Source organism: Grus americana, chromosome 16 (assembly GCF_028858705.1).
Source record: "Grus americana isolate bGruAme1 chromosome 16, bGruAme1.mat, whole genome shotgun sequence".
In the NCBI taxonomy this organism is placed as follows: Eukaryota; Metazoa; Chordata; class Aves; order Gruiformes; family Gruidae; genus Grus; species Grus americana.
In genome coordinates, this window is record NC_072867.1 from 14,063,033 (window position 1) to 14,086,668 (window position 23,636).

A 23,636-nucleotide genomic window follows, 5' to 3' on the forward strand; every position below is an offset into this window, starting at 1 on the left:
CTATTTTAATTTTGCATGCATAGTTTCTAGTGCGTAGCAAGGGAGAGAAGAGAGAGTAAAGCTTTGTATTGTATTTGTATCTCTTATTAGTATTTGTGTTAATATGAAGACTTCTATGCAAGCCTTAGGTGTCTGACATTGCTGCCTTAGATGATGAAGCTTTCTTTGTTTTAATACAAATGCAACAAAGTTCTGTAAGAGAGATTTATATGCTGAGTTCATTATGTGTGAATGAATACAGCAATGCACAGTTATGTGGATAGCTGGAAATTTTTTTTTTCTTAATTTTGAAAACAGGATTAGGCAGAACTTGAGGCAAAAACATGCTCGACACATAGCTGATCTACGAGCTTACTATGACTCTGAAATACATAGCTTAAAACAGCAGCTAGAGGCAAGCCATAAAACTGCTTCATCTGAAGACTTGAAGAAAATCAATCAAAATCTTGCTGACAGGTACTGTTTGTCCTTACTTGTCTTCTTCCTCTGTGACATGGTATTCTTTCAGTTTTAAAAACTGAGTATGCTTGTTTTAGAATATCTTGAAAAGTTTGTGTCACTCTTCAGTTATGAAGATTTCATGCATCTATGATGCTAATATTTTCCTATTAAATATAAATTTTGTGTTATTTAATGCAGCTGTTTAAGATTAGTTTACAGTAATTGTTAGGCAGCAGGTGTGATGTTTGGACCAGAGAGAGGTCTTATTTGACCTGATTTTTACTGAAGCCATTATAAGTTTTGCTCAAGAACGGCTGGCAGGGCTGAGGTAGTCCTAAGCAATTTGTAATGGAACTATCTATGTTGTAAGATAGTGCTAGCTTGTCGTGCTGGTGAACATCATCCCTCTTTACCTTTCATGTCAAAACTACAGATGATATAGGACCAATCTTGAATTCGCTGTTAGCTTTATAAAGCCAATTTGCCAGTCTTTGACCAGATATTACTATGGGAGTCCGTGTGCCTCACCTATATCCATTAGATATAGCTTGAATGTTTGCTGTAGAAGTCTGATGTGATTTTTCTATCATTAGTGCTAGTCAAAATACATATTACAAATTCAGACAGCTGTAATACTTTACAAAATTTATGCCCTTCAGAATAATTGAAAAAGTGTGTGGGTAGCTGGGACTCTTTTGTACATATCTTCTAGCACTAGTGTGTTGTATCTATTAAAAGTGACTTCTGAGCAGTCATTTATTGAGTTAAAGTAGCTTGTGATGTGATTTCACTCATTAATTATCGCACAGCATCATCAATTAGCTGAAGTGGAACTCTGCTCTGGTGCATCTGAGCTGTTTTTCTGCAGTTCTTATGCTCTGAGCCATCTGGAGTCTCTGTGCGTGTTCCCAGTTTGCTGCTTGCCCGCCATGAGCACCACAGCCTTTCCGAGCAGAGACACTAGGCGCTCGTCGAAGCAGCCATAGACTATGGGAGAAGGTCACAGGTTGGGCACCAAAATTCTTGGGGATGCTTGAGGAAGGAAACGAAGGCTATAAAATGTAGATTTATTATTTTAAAATTTCAAGATATTTTTGTAATCTGTATGTTCTAAATAGGTGTGACCAGTTAGATGCGGCTCTGAATGAAGCAAGTGCTCGCATAAAAGCCCTTGAAAATAAGAATAATATGCTAGAAAAGCAAGTGGTAAGTATATGTTCTTAAATAAAGTTGTTTTTTAACTGAAAGGGTAAACGAATGCACTTGCTCATTATTAAGCTGATCTGTGTTTCCAGATCTTTCTCTGTTTATTTTCAACCTTTCTCCTTAATATATGACATCACCCAGTTTGTTACACCAGTGTATTTCCTAGCTGAGTTTTTTCTTAAGACTCCTTACTTGAATCATTGTCACTTTTGTTTATGAACAACCTTTCCAGGTTGGCAGGGATCAACCGATGTTTGAGTGAAATATTGTGATGTGTTTATGGTCTCTATTTATTTTGTTTTAATTACCTTCTCTTGGATTTCTTTTTAGAGCTTGGATAAAAGGAAATCTCATCTGCACTGGGGCAAAAATATTCTCTTTCTAAGTATATTTATACAGTCTTTCTGGCTAGGTCAGACCAGTTTGCTTATGACGGCATAGCTGCATTTATTGGTCAAGGAACAGGACACTTTGCCATGAGTTAGACACATGGAGAGACTAAGTCCTTCTACCTTTCTGACATTTTTCTATGCTGGGAAGCAAGAGAATCAGCTGGGATTAGAGGCCTAACCTCTAGATATTTTAAGTCCTATAAAATAAACAAACTTTTGGGTTTTTAGCCTTCATTTTCATTCTTTATACATCACAGAAATGAACAAAAATATTGTTTAGTTCACGTACAGATGTACCCTTGTTTTCTATTTAGATGATTTTTAGATAATGCTTTGTACTGAATTAAAAAAATCTGCTAGGTAAGCATTATAATGAATGTTTTGGTGTGTTGTGGTTTTTTTTTTTTTTTTTTTTTTGTCCTACAGGCAGATTGGAGAGAACGTTTTTTTGCAGTCAGTAATACTTCCAAAGTTTTGCAAGAACGTATTGAAGAAATGCGCACAAATAATAAAGAGAAGGATAACACTATCAGTCGACTAAAATCGAGGCTTAAAGATCTAGAGGAAGCATTTGAAAAGGCTTACAAGTTATCTGATAATAAAAATACAAGGCTAAAGGAAGAAAATAAAATGTTTCAAAATGTAAGTAAGAAAATGGGCAGTGGTGTTTACAGTTGCACAGCATGTTGTGAACACAGTAAGTCCTGGATTTGGAAAACTACTCAGAATTTACTATTGTAAAGTCTTAATGTACATCTAAGAGAACAGAAATTACTCAGCCGACTATTCGGCTAGGCGTTAGGTGACACTATGGACCTAATAGATATTTACAAACAGGTATTTAATGCAGCAAGTGATGTGACATTGGTCATGGTCCATCTCAGGTACTTTATTACTTTATGAGCTATTGGTTCTTTTCCTATAATACCTCTAAAAATAAAATTATTTTGAAACAAGTTTTTTTTCCTCTTAAGCTCAGTGGGACTGTACTGAATTTCTTTCATAAGCCATTACTACTTGCTAAAACTGTTAATTTTGTGTATGATTTTTAGACTGAATCAAATTAATTATTCCTCTGATTTTTTCAGTAATAGCTTTATAGAATGGTTAAATGGATTGGCAGAATGGGTGTTAGCAGTAAAGGCCACTTCATGCTTTAACTCCTCTTTTACAATTCAAATTTCAAAATACAAAGTCAGCTTCAAAGTCAGTAAGGAATTTTACCGGTTCGTTTAGCTCCTTCAGGTTGTTTAGAGATAAATAATTTGAAAATTAGAAATACGTTGGGTAAGTACCTCTGTCTCGTCCTGTGTGTAACTTTTTGTTCCGATTAGAAGATGCTAGAACTTAACAAGTACTATTAAAGTACACTCTGTATCCCCTGTAGTGTTTCTGCATATGTTAGACAAGCAATTCCAGATAATTTTACAGCAGTCAACAAAACTGTTAATTGTATATAATCTCAGTGTGGGTTTATGTGTTCTTTTTTTTTCTGTGGTTTTTTTTTTAGCTTTTAGGAGAATATGAGTCCCTTGGAAAAGAACATGAAAGAGTAAAGGTAAGTACGTGCTAGTTAATGAAGAAAACAAACATGCAAAATATATGATAATATGCCATGGAATTAACTGAGTTAACTTAGGTATTTTGAAAAAGATCAAACGGAAAGATCCATATTTATTTTAACTGATAGCTTCTTACTACACCTTCAGAGCCCTGGAAAGGGAAAAGGAGGGAGTTTGGAATGTATCTTTTTCCAGTCATAGATAGCAAAAATACTGCAAAGCCAAAGAAATTTAATGGACCTCCCTTTCGAATAGGAAGGTGTATTTAATGTGTGGTTTTCAAGACTGATGTAGAGTTACTCATTTTTCTTTTAATATGTTTCTGCAGTTTCTAGGTTTTTACTTTTTTCCTTGTGTACTTGTAGGATACATTAAATGCAACTGAAAACAAATTGCTTGATGCAAACACGCAGATTTCTGATTTGAAAAGGTAAACGTGAAACTGTCTTATTACTATTTTAACAATATGAAATACAGGCTATGGCCTAAACATTTACTCCTAGATTATGAAGGATGTAGATCTTGGAAATTTAATCTTGTTATTTTAGGATATCTGTTTTTACTACTTCCTCAATCACAAGGTCTTCCAGTGGGATGTAACTAATTGTTTCCTTTCTGATGGTTGTCCCTCAGCTAGCCCGGCCAGTCTACTGCGCAATCTTCTGCTACGGTTGTCTCCTCAGGAACTCCCACCTTCAGCTAACCAGTCTCTGTCCTGGTTTTCAGGAGGGAGGATGCTGACAGGAGTCTGCTGTTCCAGATTGTCTCCTAGGCATGAATAAAGGACAGAAAGGTGTTCTGTTTATAGAGCAGGAATAATATCTTCTGTGGATGTCCCTCATGCTACCTGGATGTATTTTTTGGTTGGGAGAACAGAAATCCATTGAGTTTTATACTTCCTGGGTAGGCCCTAGGCAAGACATGTGTGACTGTCAAGGGATTTACAGTTATAAACATATCCTCTAGTTTGGGATTTCTCAGCCACCCCTTGTCAAGGGTGTTGAACAGCAAATTTGGTCAGGAAAGTCTAGAGAGGTGGGAGGAAAGGACACCTGAGAGGGCTCTAGGGCCGGCAGTGTGGAACTGTAATGAGGTGATGTTTCACATCATTCATTTCCCTTTGAGCTGCTTTTGTGGGTATGTGCTGTCATAATTTCCTTTTATGTTTTTATATAAGCAACTGAAACCCAGACTGTTAGGAAGATTTTTTTGTGTGTGTGTGGTTTTTGATGATTCTTTTAGAAACGTGGCTACAAGTTTCAACTCAAAATTAATTCCAAATGTCATTGCCACCAAGCATTAACCTGTGCATAGTCTTCAGCCAAAACCAAAAAAAAGGCAAATGTGATACTTGGGAGATGTCACAGTCCTTTTCTTTGCTCAGATCACCTGATTTTTCAAGAAGAATAATAGAAAGAATTAATAGGAAAAACTTGAGAAATTAATAGACGGAAGCCAAAACCACTCTGCCTTCAATTTTTATTGAGACTGTTGAGGAAATAGTGTGAAGGACAGTTCAGTCAAGTATTTCTATTGGTGCTTGTATCTCTTCCTGTCTGATTCTCAATGCTGCTAGCTAGGCACCATTCCAGACTGGGGAAATTGTGGTGGAAAAAGAGATTTTTTTTATATCCTGCTCCAAAAAGCTGTATTTCTGTTGCCCCAAGTGGGGAACGCCTAAGGTTGTGCTGTATTGCCAAAGGCTGGTTCACTGAAGACGTGGACTGAGGTGTGAGGGAGAGAGGAAAATCATGTGAAGATCCTGAGCAGGAGATTGGTGGAATTACGGTAGTGATGCACAGGAGAAGGAGCCACTCATTAAATCCAGAGTCAGGGAGACCTTTGTAGAAGTACACCATTTCAAGGAGGAAAAATGTTCTTGTTTTGTGTTCCCTAACCCCTCTGAGGTGTACACTTCGATCCACAGCAATATCTCCTGGTCCCACCTTTCTAGCTAGGTTACCTAACTTAACTTAGAATTCACATACATATTTATATACATATGTAGACAGATAGATAAAAAGTTAGTTGCTCTTGATCTTCTGCTTCACCCGGAATATCTGAATAAAAATGAATAAACTCTAAGAAATATGATATCTCTTATGTCATTTAAATCATCTTATAATGTATCCTTGCTACTTTCCCATTAGGACAATTTCAAAACTTGAAGCTCAGCTCAAGCAGGTAGAACATGAAAATATGCTGAAACTTCGCCATATTACTGAAAGTCGTTTAAGAACCTCTTGTGCCAAGTAAGTGAATATTCCAACAATGTGAAAACAGGTCATGTGTTTTAGAATACTTTTTAATGTGTTTTGGCTAAAAATGGATCAAGATGATGTCAGTCCGTAGGCTAAACTGGATTACACACATGACGTAATCCAGAGACTTCCCATGCCAAGAAATTATTAAAAACAAATAAATACTTTGGATAATATATGTGTGACTCAGCAGACAGTCTCTAGTCTTCCCAAGTGAGTGTTTGATAGGTCTCAATTGCTCAGCTGAAGAGGGATTCCTATGCTCAACAAAGATCTTGGGAATAAAATCTAATAGTCCAAGCAGACATTGGAGGTTTTCTTTGTGTCTTTGTCATTGATTTGAAAAGCTAGTAACTACTTCTTATGTTTCTAAGTATAGTTTACAGGTATCCTGAGAGTAGAGTGGAAGTTCAGTTAGAATATATACTCTAGTTTGAATTGTGAATTTATATTAAGGAAATTAAAGTTGGCCTGTATTCTGGTTGTGTTTGGTGGTGGTGTTTGGGGTTTTTTTTAATGTTTTAAAGACCTGAAAAGCTTGGTCCCTCTTTGGTTTTTATTATTTAATTATGGCTTCTTCAGTGTCTCTCTCAGTTCAGCACCGATGCTGTGAAGCACAAAATATGTAATGTAATGTGTTTTGTAGATGTCGATTTGTGTATATTGAACAGAAGTATTTGGGGGGAATCTGATTTTTTTTTTTTATTATGAAGATGCAAGTAATTTATGCATTAATATATTTACAGGGACAGATTTCTGTTTAGAGCTATTTTAATATTTATGAACCAGATCCTTCAACCATGAATGAAAAAAAAAAAGGAAGACCTGAACATGGCAGACTGTGTTCATCAGGGAGGAGGATGTAAGAACCAGTGCAGATTTGGAAGTTAATCCGTCCTAAACTGATCTCAAAGGCTCAAAGAAAGCCTTATTCCAGCTGAATGCACAGCAGGATAGATTTACAGAATTGTAGTTATGGTTCATAGCTTGTGTAAACAAGAACCCTTTTTTCCTAATTATCATCTACTTTCCTGTGTATAAAAAAAAAAAAAGCACATTTTTCTTTAGATATTTCAAGACAATATACTCATTGATGCTTATTAGTTAATACTTATCACTGTCAGGTGATCAATGGTGATTTTTTTTCTTCTTTGTGTGTTTTGGGTTTTATTTTTAATTTTTCTAATAAGTGGTGTCAAAAGGAAAGCTGGGGGCAGATGCTCTGAACTATTGGAGTAATCTACACCAAAATGTTTTAGGTTAATTAGCTGAGAATGGCTTGTTACCCAAACCTCGGTCTGAGTAAGCAGCATTAAATCACAAGATCTTTGTGGAGTTCTGCATTCTGAGCATATTGTGTAATTTAGACTGCAACATCAATGTATGATATACATTTATTTGTATATTTTATTTTTACTTTACAAATGTGTTTAAAAAGCAGTTATTTTTTCCACAGCATTTACAAATTTATTGTGTGTTTTTTATTGTTTCTGTTTAAGTAGAATAAATAGCTGGATTTTCTTACTTTTTTTCTTAAATTAAAAATAAAGAAAAAACTCCAAAGCCTTTCATAACTTTGAAGTTTTTTATTCCCACAGCAAGTTGGCAACTCCTGATGTCAGCAGGCGAAAGTGGTTGATACCGGGAGCGGAGTATTCAATCTTCACTGGCCAGCCTTTGGAAGTCCAGGAAAGCCCCAAAGATAACAGGTTAGAAGAAACCTATATTCCTTCTAGGTGAGTTGGTTTCCTTCAGTATCCACTACAATGTAAAGTTGAACACTTCTAAAAATAGTTTGATCCAGACTTGACTAGATTCATATTTCTAGATTTTGTACTTATTAAATAGAGGTCTAAAAAAATTTCTCAATGTTGTAGATGCTGTACAATTCCTTAAAAGCAAAACAACCTTCTTCCTTCGCTAACCTGGTATGAAACAAGCAGCAGCAGCTTTCAGTGCCTTCCTTTAAATATCAGAAAGCTTCAACTGTGTCTTGTGCCACCGTCTTGACGCTCTCCATGTTTGCGTCCAATTCTGCTCTGAGTTTGGACAGTGTGCTCTGTTGTATTGGATGTGAGCTGTAGAGGTTGGCTGCAGCTTTCCACCAGTGTGAAGCTTCAGGTGTAATTTAGGGTGTAATTTAGTAGTCTGCCTTCTTACTCAGAAGTTTCTAAAGCCTCTGTCAGGATGTATTTAGTTCTAAGAACATGTCAAATCACCAAATTTAAGTCACACTGTTCAACTTTAGATTCTTGAATTGGCTGTAACACAATCCTCTGAGGTTCTTGGCTGAAATTAAAAAGCACCTTTAAAATTTGTGGTTTGACGACTGTAAATCTCTAAATTTCCCAAGGAAATTCAGCTAGTATTCAGCTAGTATTTGGATATATGAAATAAAGTAAAATCCTTTTCTTCCCTCCGCTGCCTCACGTTCTTTAAGGCACCATTCCCCTCCTGAAAAAGACTCCTCGCAAGAAGACTCTTCAACAAACACAATAGAAAAGAAAGAAAATGAGATGTCAGAAGCACCAATTATAAAAGCCTTTAAAGAACTTGAAGAAGGAAAAGCATTTAAAGATTGGGGTACACAGACAGAAAAAGAAGACACATCAGCTAGTAACTTTTATTTTTATATTCCTGAACTTGTCTTTACTGGCTTTTCTTTGTTTGCATGTCTTTTGGTTTTGTTATTCTCAGTATTAAAGTTCATCAGGCTTGAGTGATGGGCTAAAACCAGTTTTAGCTTGCAAACTTCTGGAGTTTTCCTAAGAAAATGTGAAATGATATAGCTAAGTGACTTGTTTAAAATAGAGAGAATGCAAAGGTTGCTGTTAGGTCTCAAGCTAGAGAGTAGTTAATGTACTTTTTCTAAGAATATCTCAGTATTTATAAACAGCTAATGGAGTCCTGACAAAGCTCTGGCTGGCTGTACATCTGTTTTAGTTTTGTTCTCATGGTGGTGTATCAGAATGTTATTAGGGAAGCTGGCATGCGTACTGTAGGACTGCACTGAGCTGTTCTAACAACATTGATTTAGGAAGCCTTGTAATTTGAAAACATTGAGTCTTTCTTAAATGCTTATATTCTTGGTTCAGGCAGGTACTCCAGCCCTCTTTCCCAGAAGATGCTTTTGTCCTGCTTTCCACCATGTCTTTGTTAAATCAGTGTTATTTAGCATCATTTCTCCCACATATGCTGCAAAGGATCCTTTTTCATGAGTTAATCTATCTGTTTCATGAATATGATGAGAAAGAAGTGAGACTTGAGCATAACAGCACAAATACATTGATGTGAGGCAGACTAAGTGCAGTCTTTTTACAGTAAAAGCTGAGTACAGGAGTTCCTGTATTGAAAAAGTTTGATTAATAGACTAACTTTTTCCTTTTAATTAGAAACATCAAATCGACGTCAAACTGTTGGGTTTGTTGAAACTTCTTTTGTTGCTAACCGATCCCCAGAGAAAAGTAGAGACCAACACAGACCAAAACGGTACGGCTCCCCTTGTGGCCAGAGGTCATCCTCCCTTCCTCCTTCAAACAGGAAATCAAACACACCAAGTAAGTGCTTTGCTGGAGTTTGGTTTGTGTTGCTCAAAAAGTAAAAGCAAACAATGAAAGGCTGCTCTAGAAGAAAGAAACATAGATAGGATTTCTGCATTATTCTAACAGATAGTCTGCAAAAAGCTTGTCTATAATCATAGAAAACGTGAGACTTCCAAGTTTATTTTCATTTTTCTATGTGGCGATACACTTTTAATCTAATTTAAATAAACACGTAGGCAGCTTTGAAAAGCATTCTTTTGAGATGTAAGCATCTGATCACATGAGTGGGAGATACTGCACTGGGAGAAGTTCTAGGTAGTTAAACATACTTTGTCTTTTGCAGCAAGAAGAGAGATAATGTTGGCACCAGTGTCTGTGACATACAGCCCAAAACGATCTCCCAAAGAAAACCTCTCTCCTGGATTTAGCCATTTGCTTAGCAAAAATGAAAACACGGTGACAAGGTATGAGTCTTGTTAATACAGTTGTGTTCTGATCATTATTATAGAAGCAGTATGTTTATGCAGGCTTAATGCTGCTATTTCTTGTTCACTAAAAGTCCTAGAAAAGGAGTCATGTGAAGATTCCTGAATATAAAGCTAAGTTTTACTTTTTAAAAATCTGGCAAGAAATATCTAGCATGATTTCCCATCTTTAGCATTCACCAAGATGAGATGTTGGGTTTTCTATTGACACAACATTGATCAGTGACAAAGACATTATAGAAGAATTGTTCTGTGGAGTAAGTCTAAATCTATGTGCTGCTTATCAGGAGATGTAAATAAAAGTTGAAAGTAGTATCTACCTACCTGTCATGGCACATACATGCATCTTAAATACATTAACTTTCTGCTAACTGTACTAGATATTATGGTTTCTGTAGAGATCTCTGCTTGTAGAGTTTGAGAACAATACTTAGCTGCTAGATTAAACTGTAGGACATGTGCATGAGGAAGAAGAAATGTCTAGTACAACTTTGGTTCTTGAGGATGACAGCATGGGAGCTCAGTGTGTTTGGGAGTGACAACTTGGCCTGCTTCTGAAAGAAAGTCACAGGAATGATGTGTTTTGGGGTGTGCAAATAGGAGTATATTGGGGTATGGTACTATGAGCAGTAATGAGACGACTTGCAATGCCTGTGGGATAGAAATTGTTTTATTAAAAAATCTGTTCATTTAACCAAAAGGTGCAAAACTAGAAAATATTATATTATTTGATACGTGATTTCTAGCAAGCAATTGTTGTGTGCTTCCTGCTCTGTAGATTTGATATACTTCTGGATGACCTGGAAACTGGTTCTACATCTACTTTACAGCACAATAATCCAAGAAAAAGGCTCCAGTTTCTTTCACTAGATGATGTAGAAGGTAATCTGTCAAAGTGGGGGAAAACTGTTCTTTATCTTTTTACCGTAATTTCTTGCACATTGGCAACAGCCGCTTAAATAGAAAGCTGACACCTTATTCCATGAAGTCCAACTTTTAAAAATCCTCTAAATCTTGTCTTATTCCTGTAGACAAATACCATTCCTAAAGTATTTTATTTTTATGTATATGTGTGTGTGCACAAACACAATGGAACAACAAAAATAATTGAATTGAGAAAGAAGGGCAATATGTTTTCCAATGCTTAACTCAGTTACACAATGCATATCTTAGTAGGGTCTATATTAAGATGACATACTCAGTCATACTAATAAAATTCTATTGCTAAACATTGCATTACAGATAGCAAAGAGTAACTATAATAAAGCCAGTCGCTTCAGATGGTTTTAAATGATTGATTGAACCAAATCTTTTCTCACTTTTGTAATTCTTGTCTGCTTTTGTTTTTTATTAATGCATTTATTTAAACTAGTGTTTTCATGACAACTAGTCTACTTGGTGATATTTAGAAATGTTGTACCAGTAAAAGTAATTCCTAATTAGCACAGTACAGTAATCTGTTTGTTAACAGAAAAAATATGCTGTGTTATAAAGATCACTTGAAAGGTGACCCATACAAATGTTTTGCATTCTTCTGGGAAGCTTGCTTAAGGCAAACTAATGACGCTTTGCTAGTCACTATCCTCGGTTTATATACCTGCAAGATCACGCTGCTTTTCTTGTTACTGGTTTCTTTCTTTGTCCTATGTAATAATTTCACAGACAATTACAAAATAACTAAAAAGACCCCTATTTTGTTGATAGGAAGGCAACATTCAGGTGTCAGACACAGCCCTTGTGCTGAATTCGTCAATACTGGAATGAAGAAAGCGACAGTGTGGGACGAGAGGAGCATAGCACAAAAATACGAGCCCGTGCTATCGCCTTTTGAGGGAGACTTCAAGTACGCAGCAAGGATTAAGACTCTGGCTGAAACAGAGAGGCTTTTTGATGAGCTGACTCAAGAAAAGCAACAGGCAAAGATTATTTTTATTTTGAAGTTGTGATGAAACATAGTTGTTGTAGGAGAGGTGAGGGCTGTTGCCACATACCTACACAATGCGTGGCTGAAACTCACATACAATTTCTAGTGTTGCCCTAGGAATGTGCCATTATCATTCCCTGCTCTACTTCCCATACCCCAGTCCTTTTCTGTCCCTAACCTTGTTAAAGGACAGTCACTTTTCCATCCACACTGTGTTTATATTAGTACTGGAGTGAATTTACTTTACTTTCCTCCTTAATGTCAAATGTTTTAAATCAGCCTTTCAAACAAGGGAGTTTATTCTGGTAACTTGGAGCGCTCTATTCGCAATGATCCTTGAGAGGGTCTGCATATGAATGTTCACTTCTGTATCAGTTCTGAATGGCACAGTGTTACGGTAACATAAGTCAGTATTTCAGAACAACACTGGACATATCTGTAACGTATACGCCTCACCTCTCGTTCTGTAAGATTAGTCAGGAAAGCTTATATTGGCTCTTGAAACGATAATTTACAGCTGAAGTATTTTCTGTTATTAGATTGAGGCTGCATTGAGCCGAATACCTTGTTCTGGTGGAAGAATGACCTTGCAAGCAAGATTAAATCAGGTGAAAAAGCTTCTACCTATGACTGTTCTCCTAAGTTGCTCTTCCACAATTTGAGACTACATAGTGTAGATGAAAGTTCCACTATATAGTAAGTGCAATTACTATGGGAATTTTTCCATACCACTGAGAATTGTTCCTGAATATGGCTGAATTTTGAATCCGCGTGGAAGATGTTCTCTAGACTTCACTGCATTAGAAGATAATGGAGAAGTTACTGCAAGTTAATTATAAACACACTCTGAATTGCTATGTAAAAGGTCTAAGTGTAGATAATCTGTATGCAAGTGATTCAGGAAAGAATAATAAGCCTTGCAAGCATTTGATTTCCACACACACACACACCCCCCCAACTGCCACAAACTGACAACTTTGTGTGTGCGTATAGATGCACACGCATAACAAAAAACATAGTCTATATTCTGTGTAAGACTGTTTATATCTTCTTTTTTTTTTTGTACATGGGATGCATTTTTCTGAATTAATGCAATAGTCTGTTCTTGTGATAACACTGAGACGTAGATAAAGGCAATACTTTAAGAAAATGCAGTGACTGTGAAATAGATCCCTGAGGCTGTAGAGAGGACGTTGTGCTCTAGGAGACAGTGTAAAGGGTGGTTTTTGTTTGTTTCGGTGGGGGGTGTCTACCTGAAAGCATAAAGAAGAAAATAAGAAGGCAAAAATAAGTAGTGTAGGTGGAATAGAGGAGAGTGCTGCCTTGGGAAAGCTCCGCAGGCTCTTTTAATAAAAACATATGTCTCAAAGTTGTATTTTAGAGGTCTCTGTGAAGCATGCGTACAACTTCAGCATTTCTTAACTTGTAATCCCAGGGCTTGGTACCCATTTATTAATTTCAAAGTAAAAGTGCATTCTAGTAAATCAATACTGCCACTCACTACAGTGGTCCGTTCTTGCCTAAATGTGTGTCTCTAATTATCAGCCTGTCCTAAACCTTGTCAAGTTTATCTCACTGAGTTTCATAAGGCACATGGGAAAACCCCAAAATACCTGAAACAGCTTAAAAAAAAAAAAAAAAAGCCCAACAACCCACCAATACACACACATACATAAAAATAATATGAAAAGTTTGTAGGTCTGGCTCTAGTTTTTGGGTGCTAACAGAATGCTGGTAATGTGTTAAAAAGGATTCCAGTTGAATATAGGAATACTAGGAGTTCCTTCATTTTAGAAGGATCATTGGATTTTGTTGTATGTTATTAAATCTTTGTTTTCTTTAACTCTTCCTTTTAGGAAGCCTTGGAAGATCGCTTGGAAAGGATTAATAGAGATTTAGGGTCAATACGCATGACTCTGAAAAGATTTCATGTTTTACGTACCTCTGCAAATCTCTGACAATTCCCTCTTGAATGCAAATATGCATTTGTTTGTTTGGTGTTTTTTTTTTTTTGCACTAATATGTAATTATGCACTCGGTAAATGCAAATCTTTTTGTATTTTTATAAACCCTCAATAGTAGTTTTACAACCATGTTACCCTTTACAAACAGCAATATTTTGTACTTCAAACAGCCACCTATATTTTAAACATATTTTTGTTACACTTGAGAAATCAATGTTGATCCTGTATTGTAATATTTTTAGAAATATTAATTATTTTTAAATAGTGATATTAAATTTATAATAAGAAACTAAAAGGCAGCTTGTTTTCAGAAAATGATAGTGTTATCCTTTTGCACTTCGTTTTCCTCACCATTTTATAAATATTTATGCTATGATGTAAATATTAGCCAATAGGAAATTTTGAACTTTAATACAAAAAGTGACATGAATTACCTGTGATAAAGATAACTACTGTTATATGGTAAACCGTTCTAATTTAAACTTTATAACGTAGATATTTTTCATTGTGACAAAACCATGAGCAATACTCTTATTATGGCTGGCCAGCTGCAAAATGGTGTATGTTTTGCTGGCTGTGTTAGGAAAATATGACTCTAAATTATTCGATGTCTCCCAACAGTCGCAGTGAGTAGTGTTTTGATACCACAAGTACCAGAATTCATGAGACTGACAGCAGCCACCCTGTCTCCCGGTGAGCAGCTCAACTCCAGCTGACACTCCAGGACTGTAACTATGTAATCGAAGTTCTGTTTTAATATCCCAGGCTGTGTTTTGTGCTGCACAGTGTTCTGATCGCGTACATTTCCAAACCAAATCCAAGCTGTATTTGTGAACATACATACGTTTTTCTTGGTGAAAAATACATATTTGCTAGTTGGCATATTGCTGAATTACTGTCCAACATTGATATTTTAGTTTGTATTTTTACTATTAAATAAATGTTTAATTAGATTCTTTCCTTCTGCCCAAGAACAATAATAGGTTCTGGGATATTACATCAGCGATAATGTAGGTTTTAATCATATTGTGTGTTTCAAATTCTGTCCTTGTTCAAGATGTTTAGCCACCAATGATGTGATTATACGGCCAGAATAGCTGTCATAAAGGAAGCTTGTGAAAGTCTGATTCTAAAATTAGTGCTGTGGTTTAAGATACTTGATGAAGCACTGTGCATGGGTAGGCCAGTCTTTTCAAAAAAACTGTATTTTGTGCAGCTGCTTCTGACCGGTGGGCTCTTTCAAGGCAAGGTCAGAGTTGGGGAGATGTCAAGAGTGTTAGTTACTCATTTTCCCCTTTACTCCAAAATACAGAAATTTGGCCTGAATGCTTGGAGATAACTTGCTCAAATATACTTCCAGGTACATGAATAGATGTACAATGGTGATGGTATTCCATGTTCTTACTTGCAATTTTTACTCAAAGGGGTTGAAGGAGGAAAAAAGAATCTTGCCTTCCTTGTGCAGCTCTACTATTTAGCTGAAGAAGTTTTCCCACCACTTTAAGTTACTAACAGGTACAGTTTAAAAGTATTCTTCAAAAGTGTCATTCAGTCAGCAGGCTTTTTCTAAGGAGTCCATCACAGGAAAATTTCATGAGTCCACTAATGGTCTTGTTTTCTTTCATCAGCACTATGGCAAACCTAAACAGAATTTTCCTTACAGGCATTAGAAACAAGTAGGTAAATCAGTTCAGCTATTTCACTGCCTTTCCTTATACCCTCCCTTTATCTCCACTCCTTTCTTTCCAGTGCTCTTCATATTCATGTACTCTTTTACTGAATTGTGAGTCAGAATTTATTTTTTAATCAAAAGTCCTCCTCCAGCTGTTGGAGCTTTTTAGGCTATTTCTGTTCTATTATAATACTGAGGAGGGGGGGAAGTAAGCATTGCTCTTAGTAAACTTCTAGGACAACCTTTTCAAATAACTGCCTGGCTTTGGGTGACCTGTTCAGTATGGTGCCTTTGGCCTCATTCTTCAGAGGGGTAGAGAATCTGCAGTTCCAGATTAAATCAGTGGGAGGCCTGAATGCTCAGTGCTTCTGAAAATCAGACCTGAAGCATCAAAAAGTGGGGCACATGAAGTGCGTGTTTACTGTGGAAAACGTGACTGCACTTGTTCTGCACTTTGGACACTGCCCCCCTTTTTTTTTTTTAAATTCCTTTTAAAATTCTTGCCCTTAACATAAGCAAATTGCCGCCTTCTATATTTGGCGACAGTTAAGGACTTCTAGAAGAGCAGAAGCTTGTGCTTCCTCTGAAGAGGACTTTAATCTTCTTTCTCTTGCCTTCTTCCACCTGACACCTCTCATCCACGTAGGTATTTATCGCCTTTCCAGATCTACTGGGTTTTGCTCAGAGCCCCAGGCTTGGTTCTGTCTCAAGCTGCCCTTACAAGACATTCCCATGCATAGTGTTCTCCCTGATAATAAACATCACACCTCCTTCAAGGCTGAGATTTAATCTTTGGAAAAGAAAACTCTATTTGTCCACATCTTTGAAAGGCAATTTAATTTATTTTTTAAAAGTGTGTTTATGCTACCAATACTATTGCTAGGTTTAGGTAGAATCTGTCTTTCTTGGTAGTGTTCACAAAACCAGCTCGTTTGCCAGGCAGGTTAGCTCTGGCTTTGTGGGCTAGCCCAGAGGATTTCAGGTAATCGCTGGGGGGGGACGACACGTGACCCGAGAAAGAGAGAAATGGGAGCAGGTCTTGATGAGGTGAAATGATAAATCTTTTTTTTAAAAAAACCTAAAAATGCAGCAAATTAACAAATGTTTAAAAGGCTACAGCACATTTTGTTGCTGGGTTTTTTTTCTGAGGTTTCAGAATAAAATGATTGCTAAACCTTTAGTGATTTCTGCCCCCCCCCCCCCCCCCCCCCCCCCTTTGCAGAGAGTAAAGTTAGAGGAGTAACCAGCGCTGCTCCAGTCTGCAAAAACTCTGGTGCCAGAGGCAGGGTTAGAGCCGAGACTGAGCTGGGGCTTCACCCATCACCATGGAAGGCTAGCTCCGTAACGGTTAGTTACCTTCCTGCGGGCACCGGGAAAGGTACCGAGCAGGAGAGGGAACCCAGCGCAGGGCAGCGTGCGGAGGAAGGCGGTAAGAGCGTCCACGGCGAGCCGGACCCCCTGCACGGCTACCGGCCCGGGAGAGGCAGCCAGCCCGCTGCTGGCCGAGCTCCGGGGGCCGGGGCAGAGCGGGGCGCGCCGCGGGCGGCGGTCATGGGCCCCAGCGGCACTCTCCGCCGCGGCCGGCAGGCGGAGCCCCCGTCCCGCCCGCTCGCCGTGCGGTAGCCCCGGCCCGGCGCGGGGAAGGAAGTGGCGGCTCCCCGCGGCGGTGGGCACGGCTCGGGCGGGGGAATAAAGCTGTCCGGCCGGCGGCTGCCGCGGCAGGGTAGAGGCAGCGCCGGCGACGGGGCTCTTCGTCTTCCCCGGTCCCCCCTGCAGCGCGGAGCTGCGGCGGCCCGCCCGCCTCGCCTCCCCCCGCCTCCGCCGTCCCCGCACCGCGGCAGAGCCGGCGGGTGAGGAGCTGCCTGCGCCCGGCCCACCCTCGCCGGGGATTATGCCAGCGGAGCGCGGGCATGTCGGCAGGCAGCGACTCGTAGGCAGCGGCAGCCGCCGAGCCGCGGCGGCATCAGCAGCAGCAGCGAGAGCCGCGGCCGCTGCGCCGGGAGCAGCCGGTGCGTGGTGGGGGAACGCGCGGGGGGCGGCGGGGGCGCCTCGCCGGGCGGGGGGTGGCGGGGCGGGCCCCGGCACCTGGCGGCCCCTCGGGCCGACCCGGCCGTGCCTCAGTAGGGGCGGGAACCGCCGCGGGCCCGAGGGAAGGGCGAGGGGGGAAGGCCGGGCCCGCGGGGCGGCTTCAGCCTCCCCCGAGGGGCCGGGGCGGCTCGGGGGGGCCCGTCCCCGGGGCCTCGGCGGGCGGCAGAGGAGGAAGGGCCCCTGTGGGCCGCGGCGCCGACGGGTGCCCGGCCGGTACCTCCGGGTGCTCCCGCGGCCTGAGCCGGGTCGGGCTGTCTCGTCCCTGCCCCCGGCCAGCGGGATGCATCGGCGGTAAAAGTTTCCCGAATAGATGAGTAAATGACAGGGAGGGACAGGTCTGCTACGCCGCGGGGTCTCCGGGCGCTGCAGCCATAGCAGCACGCTGCCTCAGCTCCTAATTATCGCACATAAAATAACGAAGGATTCACAGCCTTGCTCTCGCATACCCCGCTGGTGTACTAATGAGGTTTGGTTGTGTCTTACACCCCCCGTTATTCCTTTCTCTCTGTGCTGGCCGGTTATAGGCAGCAAACACCTTTCTCCGCTGCTCTCGGTTGTGGTTTGAGTGTCAGCCTTTGACAGCCGGGGACGGGCACCCTCCGCACTGGGTGTTTTGTAATGGCAGAGGGAGAGTTTTCAGTAGGTCGTGGCTGGATGTGCAGGAAGCCATGCCAGATGTCAGGGAACCGTGCCGGCAGCCTTCGAGCACCATGCATGTGAGGCCAGAGTGGACCCTGCCCACTGGAGAGCCTTCATCTGACCACGACCCTCCTCGTTCTCCTTCCTCAGTTACCGCATCTCCAGGCTTGAATCTGAGGGCATTTGGCTTTGGCAGAGGCGTTGGGTGGGCATTTGTCATGCAGTGGGGAAGGTGGTGGCCCACCAGCCCCTCGGACGAGGCCTGGCTGTGAGGAGGGGGCAAAGGCGCTGCTCATGGCAGCCTCCCTGCCTGCGGTGGGAGAAGCGGGGTGAGACCAGCAGCAGCCTGGTGGAAAAAACACCTTTTGCTAATTAGTGCTGAGGAGGAACCTCTTGGGCTTTCAGGGCTCAAGACTCCCCTGCGGTCAGCGAACTGCCGGGTGGCTGACTGGAAATTGGCCGTGCTCCTGAGGTAGTGCCTCCCCTCAGGAGGGCAAGAGGAAGAGATTTTCCCTTTAGGAAGAGCAGAATGGCCATTCCTTAGCTGGGTGGTGGGCTACAAGAGGGGATTCTCTCTGCTGGGCCTGGTGGTCCCTTCCCCTGGCCTCCTCATTGCTTGGCAGAAGGGGCCCAGCCTGGTGCCCCCAAACAACCCTGGGCTCTGTTCTGGAGTATGCTCCTGCCCCGTGCCAGCAGACTGCAGCATGAACAGCTTTAGCTTTTGTCTAGCTGCAGGAGGGTTAAATCCTTTCCTTCACCTCCTCCCCAGCCCCCTTGCCCCACTGAAGAAGTAGAAGCACAGAGGAGTGCTCTGAGGTGGGGCATCATTAGCAGAGCCAGGAACGGGGAACCCCTCGGTCAGCCACACTGTTCAGTCCTGTCACATTTTATATTAAAATGCCATGACTGAGGTAAAGTTTATTTAAATTGGTGTATTTAAGCCAAAAAAAAAAAAAAAAGTTTCTTCCTGTGTTAGTACCCGCTCTAAAGCGAGAGCTTCCATCTTCTCTGTGCTCTGGAAGCAGCTAAGTGGGTGATACAGTGCCAAAAAACATCTTCAGTCTTTGAAGACATAATCTGCATCTGCTCAGCTCTGTACATAACAGCAGTTCAACAGGACAATGGTAATAGATTCAACTTTGCAGACATCAGGACTTAAATACAAGGTGGTTTGATTCCTTGTCGAAATACCTATGGCCTGTAGGACTCCTTATCCTCCCATTGCATACTAATTCCCTCCCTGTGCCCACATCTCTTTGCTCGTGCTATATTTTCATCGCGTAGTTTATTTTTGTCACGACTGCGTTGTGCTCCTGAGTAACACAAGAAGACTGACTGTGTTACAGAGTTCAGCGCTAGCTTCTGAGTGATTTTTTCCACTGTTGAATAGGAGACTGCTGTTTGCAGGGCAGCCTTTTTCCCGGCCTTTGGCAGACCTTATGCCTGTGATGGTCGATAGATCACTGTATAGCTGGTTATGCTGACAGGTAACCAGCTTGTCATCTTGGCCCTGGGCTGCTTGGTAATTGAAACGCCTCCTCGGGATATACAAAATAAAGAATGGCCAAGCATGAAAGCGTGGTTTGCAGACTTGTCCTGGCTTGCTGTTTTTCACAGGAATGCTGCTTCGTGGTCCTTGCAATGTTTTCTGGTTGTGGCAGCATCTCTCGGAGGGAAAGAGAAAGGAGCGAGTGAGGGCTGGAAATGCAGCTTGTTGTGCTTCTTGCTTTTGATAGAGCAGACTTCTGGTAGGCTGCTAGGTTTCATTAATCATATTTAAGTTTCTGTCACTAACTTTTAATTAAAAGCATGGTTGATAACACTTTAATGAATGTACGGATGTTAGCCATCTTCATGCATAAAAATGCTTTTTAATTCCCTTACTATTCCCTTTATGGCCCTTAGATGCTTTTGTTACCATTTAAACAGCATACAGTAGCAGCTGTTTATCTTCTTAATATAACTTTTTCTTGCATCTGTGTTCAGGAAACAGTAATGGTTTGAGTAAACAATTCCTTGGTATCCTTTTTTAAAGTAACTTGGCAGAAAGGGTCATAAGTGATGTCTAAATAGTGAGCTCCAAGGCTCTTGCTGACAGTAGCCCCTAGCCTAACATAACTCTGCTAAAATTGTTCTTCCTCACGCTTACATGAGGTGATGAGGACAGTAAGAAGCCCTCAGTTGATGACTTTTGATTCTGATGAGCTTAACGAGGATCTTTCCCCCAAATGATAACTTATTAAAATATCCTTTCTGTTTTGGGTTTGCTTCTGGTGGTGCATTTCAATGTGTTTGTCGTTTGTTGTGCATCTAACAGCCCGAGCATTTATTGTGATTTACCATCTGGCATGTGGGAGTTTTATCTAACTTCTCATTTTAGTTGACAGCAACCAGTTTGGAAAGACCTTGTCCTGATTTTTTTTTTTTTTAATAGAAATTCTCAAAATTTACAACTGACAGTGGTGCTAAGGGGGTTTGAATTTTATTTAAATAGTCTTTTTTTATGCACAATTTGCTACTGCTTCTGTGAGTTGGCCAAATAGAGAAGCAGCGCATCCTTCAAGCAAACTAATTTAAAGAAGGTTCTTCCAATTAGTCCAAACCAGCATTAATCTCCCCCCTACGTTCAAATAAAAATCCTGTCGTTCAGCTGCTGTCTTGGCAGCCTGACTGGAAGGCTTCAGAAAATGGCAAGTGAAAGCTGATGCTTACTCCTGAGTGTGGTTTGACTCATGCCACTCATGCATATTCACCGTAATGTCCTCTTCTAGGACCAGCATCATCCACTGAGAAATGTTGGGGTTTTTTTTCACATTTTTCTTTTAGACTTCCTCTTATTCAAGATACACGCCTCATTTTGAGGAGAGGAACAGACTTCAATATCTGTCTTCTCTTTATTTTTATCTTCTTAGAAGGAAAAAGCAACATCTAAACCCCATGGTTTTCTTAATAGCCAATTTATCTAAATGGTGAAGATGCCTTCTAATTTAATTTTAAAGCTGGCTGACATAGGGTATGATGCAATTAATATTTTGGTTTATCTCCCCAAATTAGTGAGATATGTCTAAATTTAATTTTGAGCCTGAAAGCATCTTACAAACAAAAATGTTCTGTAGTATTCAGTGTGAATGGAAATGGAGTAATTAATGTGGGGGGAGGGAATAAATAAAACACTTCTTTATTTTTAACTTTGTTTCCTGGGTGTTGGAGGAAATCCAAATGCCACAACATTGTACTGGGGCAGAGGATTCTGTGTGAACTCACCCACAAACTGAAAGGGAACGTGACTTCTCTAATCGTGGTGTCCGTGCCAAGAGTCCTACGAAATTTTAAATGAACAAAGTAATGAATGATATTTAGATGTTCTTAATGTAAGAACAACAAAACAATTTATCATGGGGCTAACTCAGATCCTATCACTTCAGGGAGATTTAATCAGCACGATGCGAAGTCAATATGCAGAGCTCCTGAGATCAGACTTGTGCTTTTTCTGTAGGCAAGGGGTTTTACAGGTGACTGTTTTGATGGTGGGGTGTTTTTTTTAATTAAAAAAAAATAAAATCCCTAGAAGCTCACCGCAAAATGCTTCAGTAAATCCCACTTAGAACTTAGAAACCAGTTGGGAAAATGTATCTTTCTTTCTGAAGGGTGGCTGTGGAGATCCAGGGGACCTCCTGAGAGATGGCAGTATCTGGAGACAGAGCTGCTCCCCACTCCTGCAACCCTTCCTGACTGGTTTCGACACAGGGTCAAGCTTCAGAGGGAGAGAAAATAAGAGGTGGTTCAGGCAAGTGGAGATAAATAGTTATTGAGCATATGAGAGTGCAGAGAGCTGCATGATTTGCTGTGAAAGAGCAGGAAGAAGTCTCATAAGCATAGGGCTAAAACCTGCCCTGGAGAGCTTGGGCACGTCTGAGGAGATCCCAGCAAGGAGGTGCTGGCTTTGTAATGAGGGATCATCCAGGCAGGGAAACTTAGTGCTTCTTACTGAGAGGGAAAACAGTGTCTCCTGCGTGCGGGCTTCCATATGCAAGGGATGGTAACAAGGATACGGTTTGGCATATGGGTTTGGCAGTTAACGCAGCCCAGGTCAATGAACGGTGTGGAAAGCTGCAGTGAAGCCGCCAGCCCTGGCAGGGTGCTCTCGAGTTCAGGAGTAAAGGTGCTGGGGTCATTGCTCCTGCGTCCTCCTGGCTGCTGCCTGGTGGGAGGGCACATACCAGTGCTCTGACTCTGCGGCCTCAATGCCACGGAGGGCAGGAACGGAAAGCAAACACCTTGGCTGATTAAGAAGTGTGCTGGGCAGACGGCAGCTGTCCGGGTAGGAGCGTGGGCACCCTGAGCGGCAGCTGGGTCTTCCAACAACCCTTTGGCTTTTCCTTACTGAGCTCGTGCTTGAGGACTCCAAATTAGATTTTTTTTCTTCTAGTTTTTAAACAGCCTCCCGAAAATCTTGCTTGGACAAGTTTGAAGAGCTACAGCACCCAGAAATCTGGGTCCTTGTGGATGTCCAGGTTTTTTCACAGGAAAACCCCAACCCTGAGCACTGAGTATCTTGGATAGCAAGAACTCTGCAGCTTTTACAGTCCTGACTTTGTTGTGTTTGGACAGCTGAGGTTGGTGAGCGCTGTGACGTTGTAAGCAGGAACCTTACAACTCTCCTTTGCAGGAAAACAGTTGAGCTTAGGTAAGTTGGAGAGACTCCCTCGATGCAATGACAAAAAGCGATTTGCCACTCATCCTTTTCTGTTCCTTTAAACAGCTCAGTTTCCTGTCGGAGACCAGACACTGGAATTTCTACTCGGGAGGTTTTCCACCAGTTTCTATAGATAGTCTCGTCATGGGTGGGGGGAGCAGAGGTCCGGACAATCCAGTAATGAAACAAGAGGTAGTTTGATGCTAGCTGGGGAGACACGTCTGATCGTTGCAGTATAAGCGGGAGGACTTGGGAAAGATAATAGTGAATGAACAACTGAAAGTTTCATAATTTGTCATCGTGGCAGCAATTCTTGTAATGGACAGGGAAGTTAACTCTGATTTGTTTGGATTGCTGGCACTTCTGTAACGATTGCTGAGCTTTGGGACACTAATTCAAGCATATGAGCTGACTTAACCCACAGAGCAATGACATGAGATGGTGTTTCTTTTTAACGGCACAATAACTAATTTGGAGGGTGGGAGTGTGTAACAACACCAGCACGATGAGCACTTTGTCATATCTTGGCGCTATAGGGGCGAGGTCGTGTTATCTCCAGCACCAAAGTAGTTTGATGTTTGCATGACTGTTAACTCTGGATGTGTACTGGGGCCTTAATTCCATTATGTGCTTTAAAAGGTTATGGAAGGATTTCAGGTTTTTATAGTACAGCTGAGGTAAACTGCAGTTCCGCTTCTGCTGTGTCTTGTATGGGCTTCTCATAAGGAGTCTGGGTCGGGACTTGGTGGATTGCTCTGGGGCTT

General features: G+C 41.0%; 2 protein-coding genes across 16 annotated transcripts in view; both read left to right on the forward strand.

Annotated features, from left to right (window-relative positions):
• MPHOSPH9 (M-phase phosphoprotein 9) overlaps positions 1-15,042 on the forward strand; it is a 31,792-nt gene extending 16,750 nt beyond the window's left edge. For all 7 annotated transcript variants that reach the window (XM_054843988.1, XM_054843989.1, XM_054843991.1 and 4 more), the window contains 14 exons: positions 298-456; positions 1,560-1,647; positions 2,466-2,681; positions 3,550-3,597; positions 3,967-4,031; positions 5,752-5,853; positions 7,461-7,598; positions 8,303-8,478; positions 9,255-9,419; positions 9,748-9,868; positions 10,668-10,771; positions 11,594-11,805; positions 12,353-12,421; positions 13,670-15,042. In XM_054843988.1, the coding sequence (XP_054699963.1) occupies positions 298-456; positions 1,560-1,647; positions 2,466-2,681; positions 3,550-3,597; positions 3,967-4,031; positions 5,752-5,853; positions 7,461-7,598; positions 8,303-8,478; positions 9,255-9,419; positions 9,748-9,868; positions 10,668-10,771; positions 11,594-11,805; positions 12,353-12,421; positions 13,670-13,771 (1,765 nt within the window). In that variant the 3' untranslated portion in view covers positions 13,772-15,042. The remainder of the gene's footprint in view (positions 1-297; positions 457-1,559; positions 1,648-2,465; positions 2,682-3,549; positions 3,598-3,966; positions 4,032-5,751; positions 5,854-7,460; positions 7,599-8,302; positions 8,479-9,254; positions 9,420-9,747; positions 9,869-10,667; positions 10,772-11,593; positions 11,806-12,352; positions 12,422-13,669) is intronic.
• A 2,045-nt stretch (positions 15,043-17,087) lies between these two features.
• Positions 17,088-23,636, forward strand: part of PITPNM2 (phosphatidylinositol transfer protein membrane associated 2) — a 141,212-nt gene continuing 134,663 nt past the window's right edge. For 8 of the 9 annotated variants that reach the window (XM_054843891.1, XM_054843892.1, XM_054843886.1 and 5 more), the window contains exon 1: positions 17,119-17,458. The gene's annotated coding sequence lies outside the window, so the exon portion shown is untranslated. Of the gene's footprint in view, positions 17,459-23,636 lie in introns of all 9 variants that reach the window. The other variant, XM_054843887.1, reaches the window with a different exon arrangement.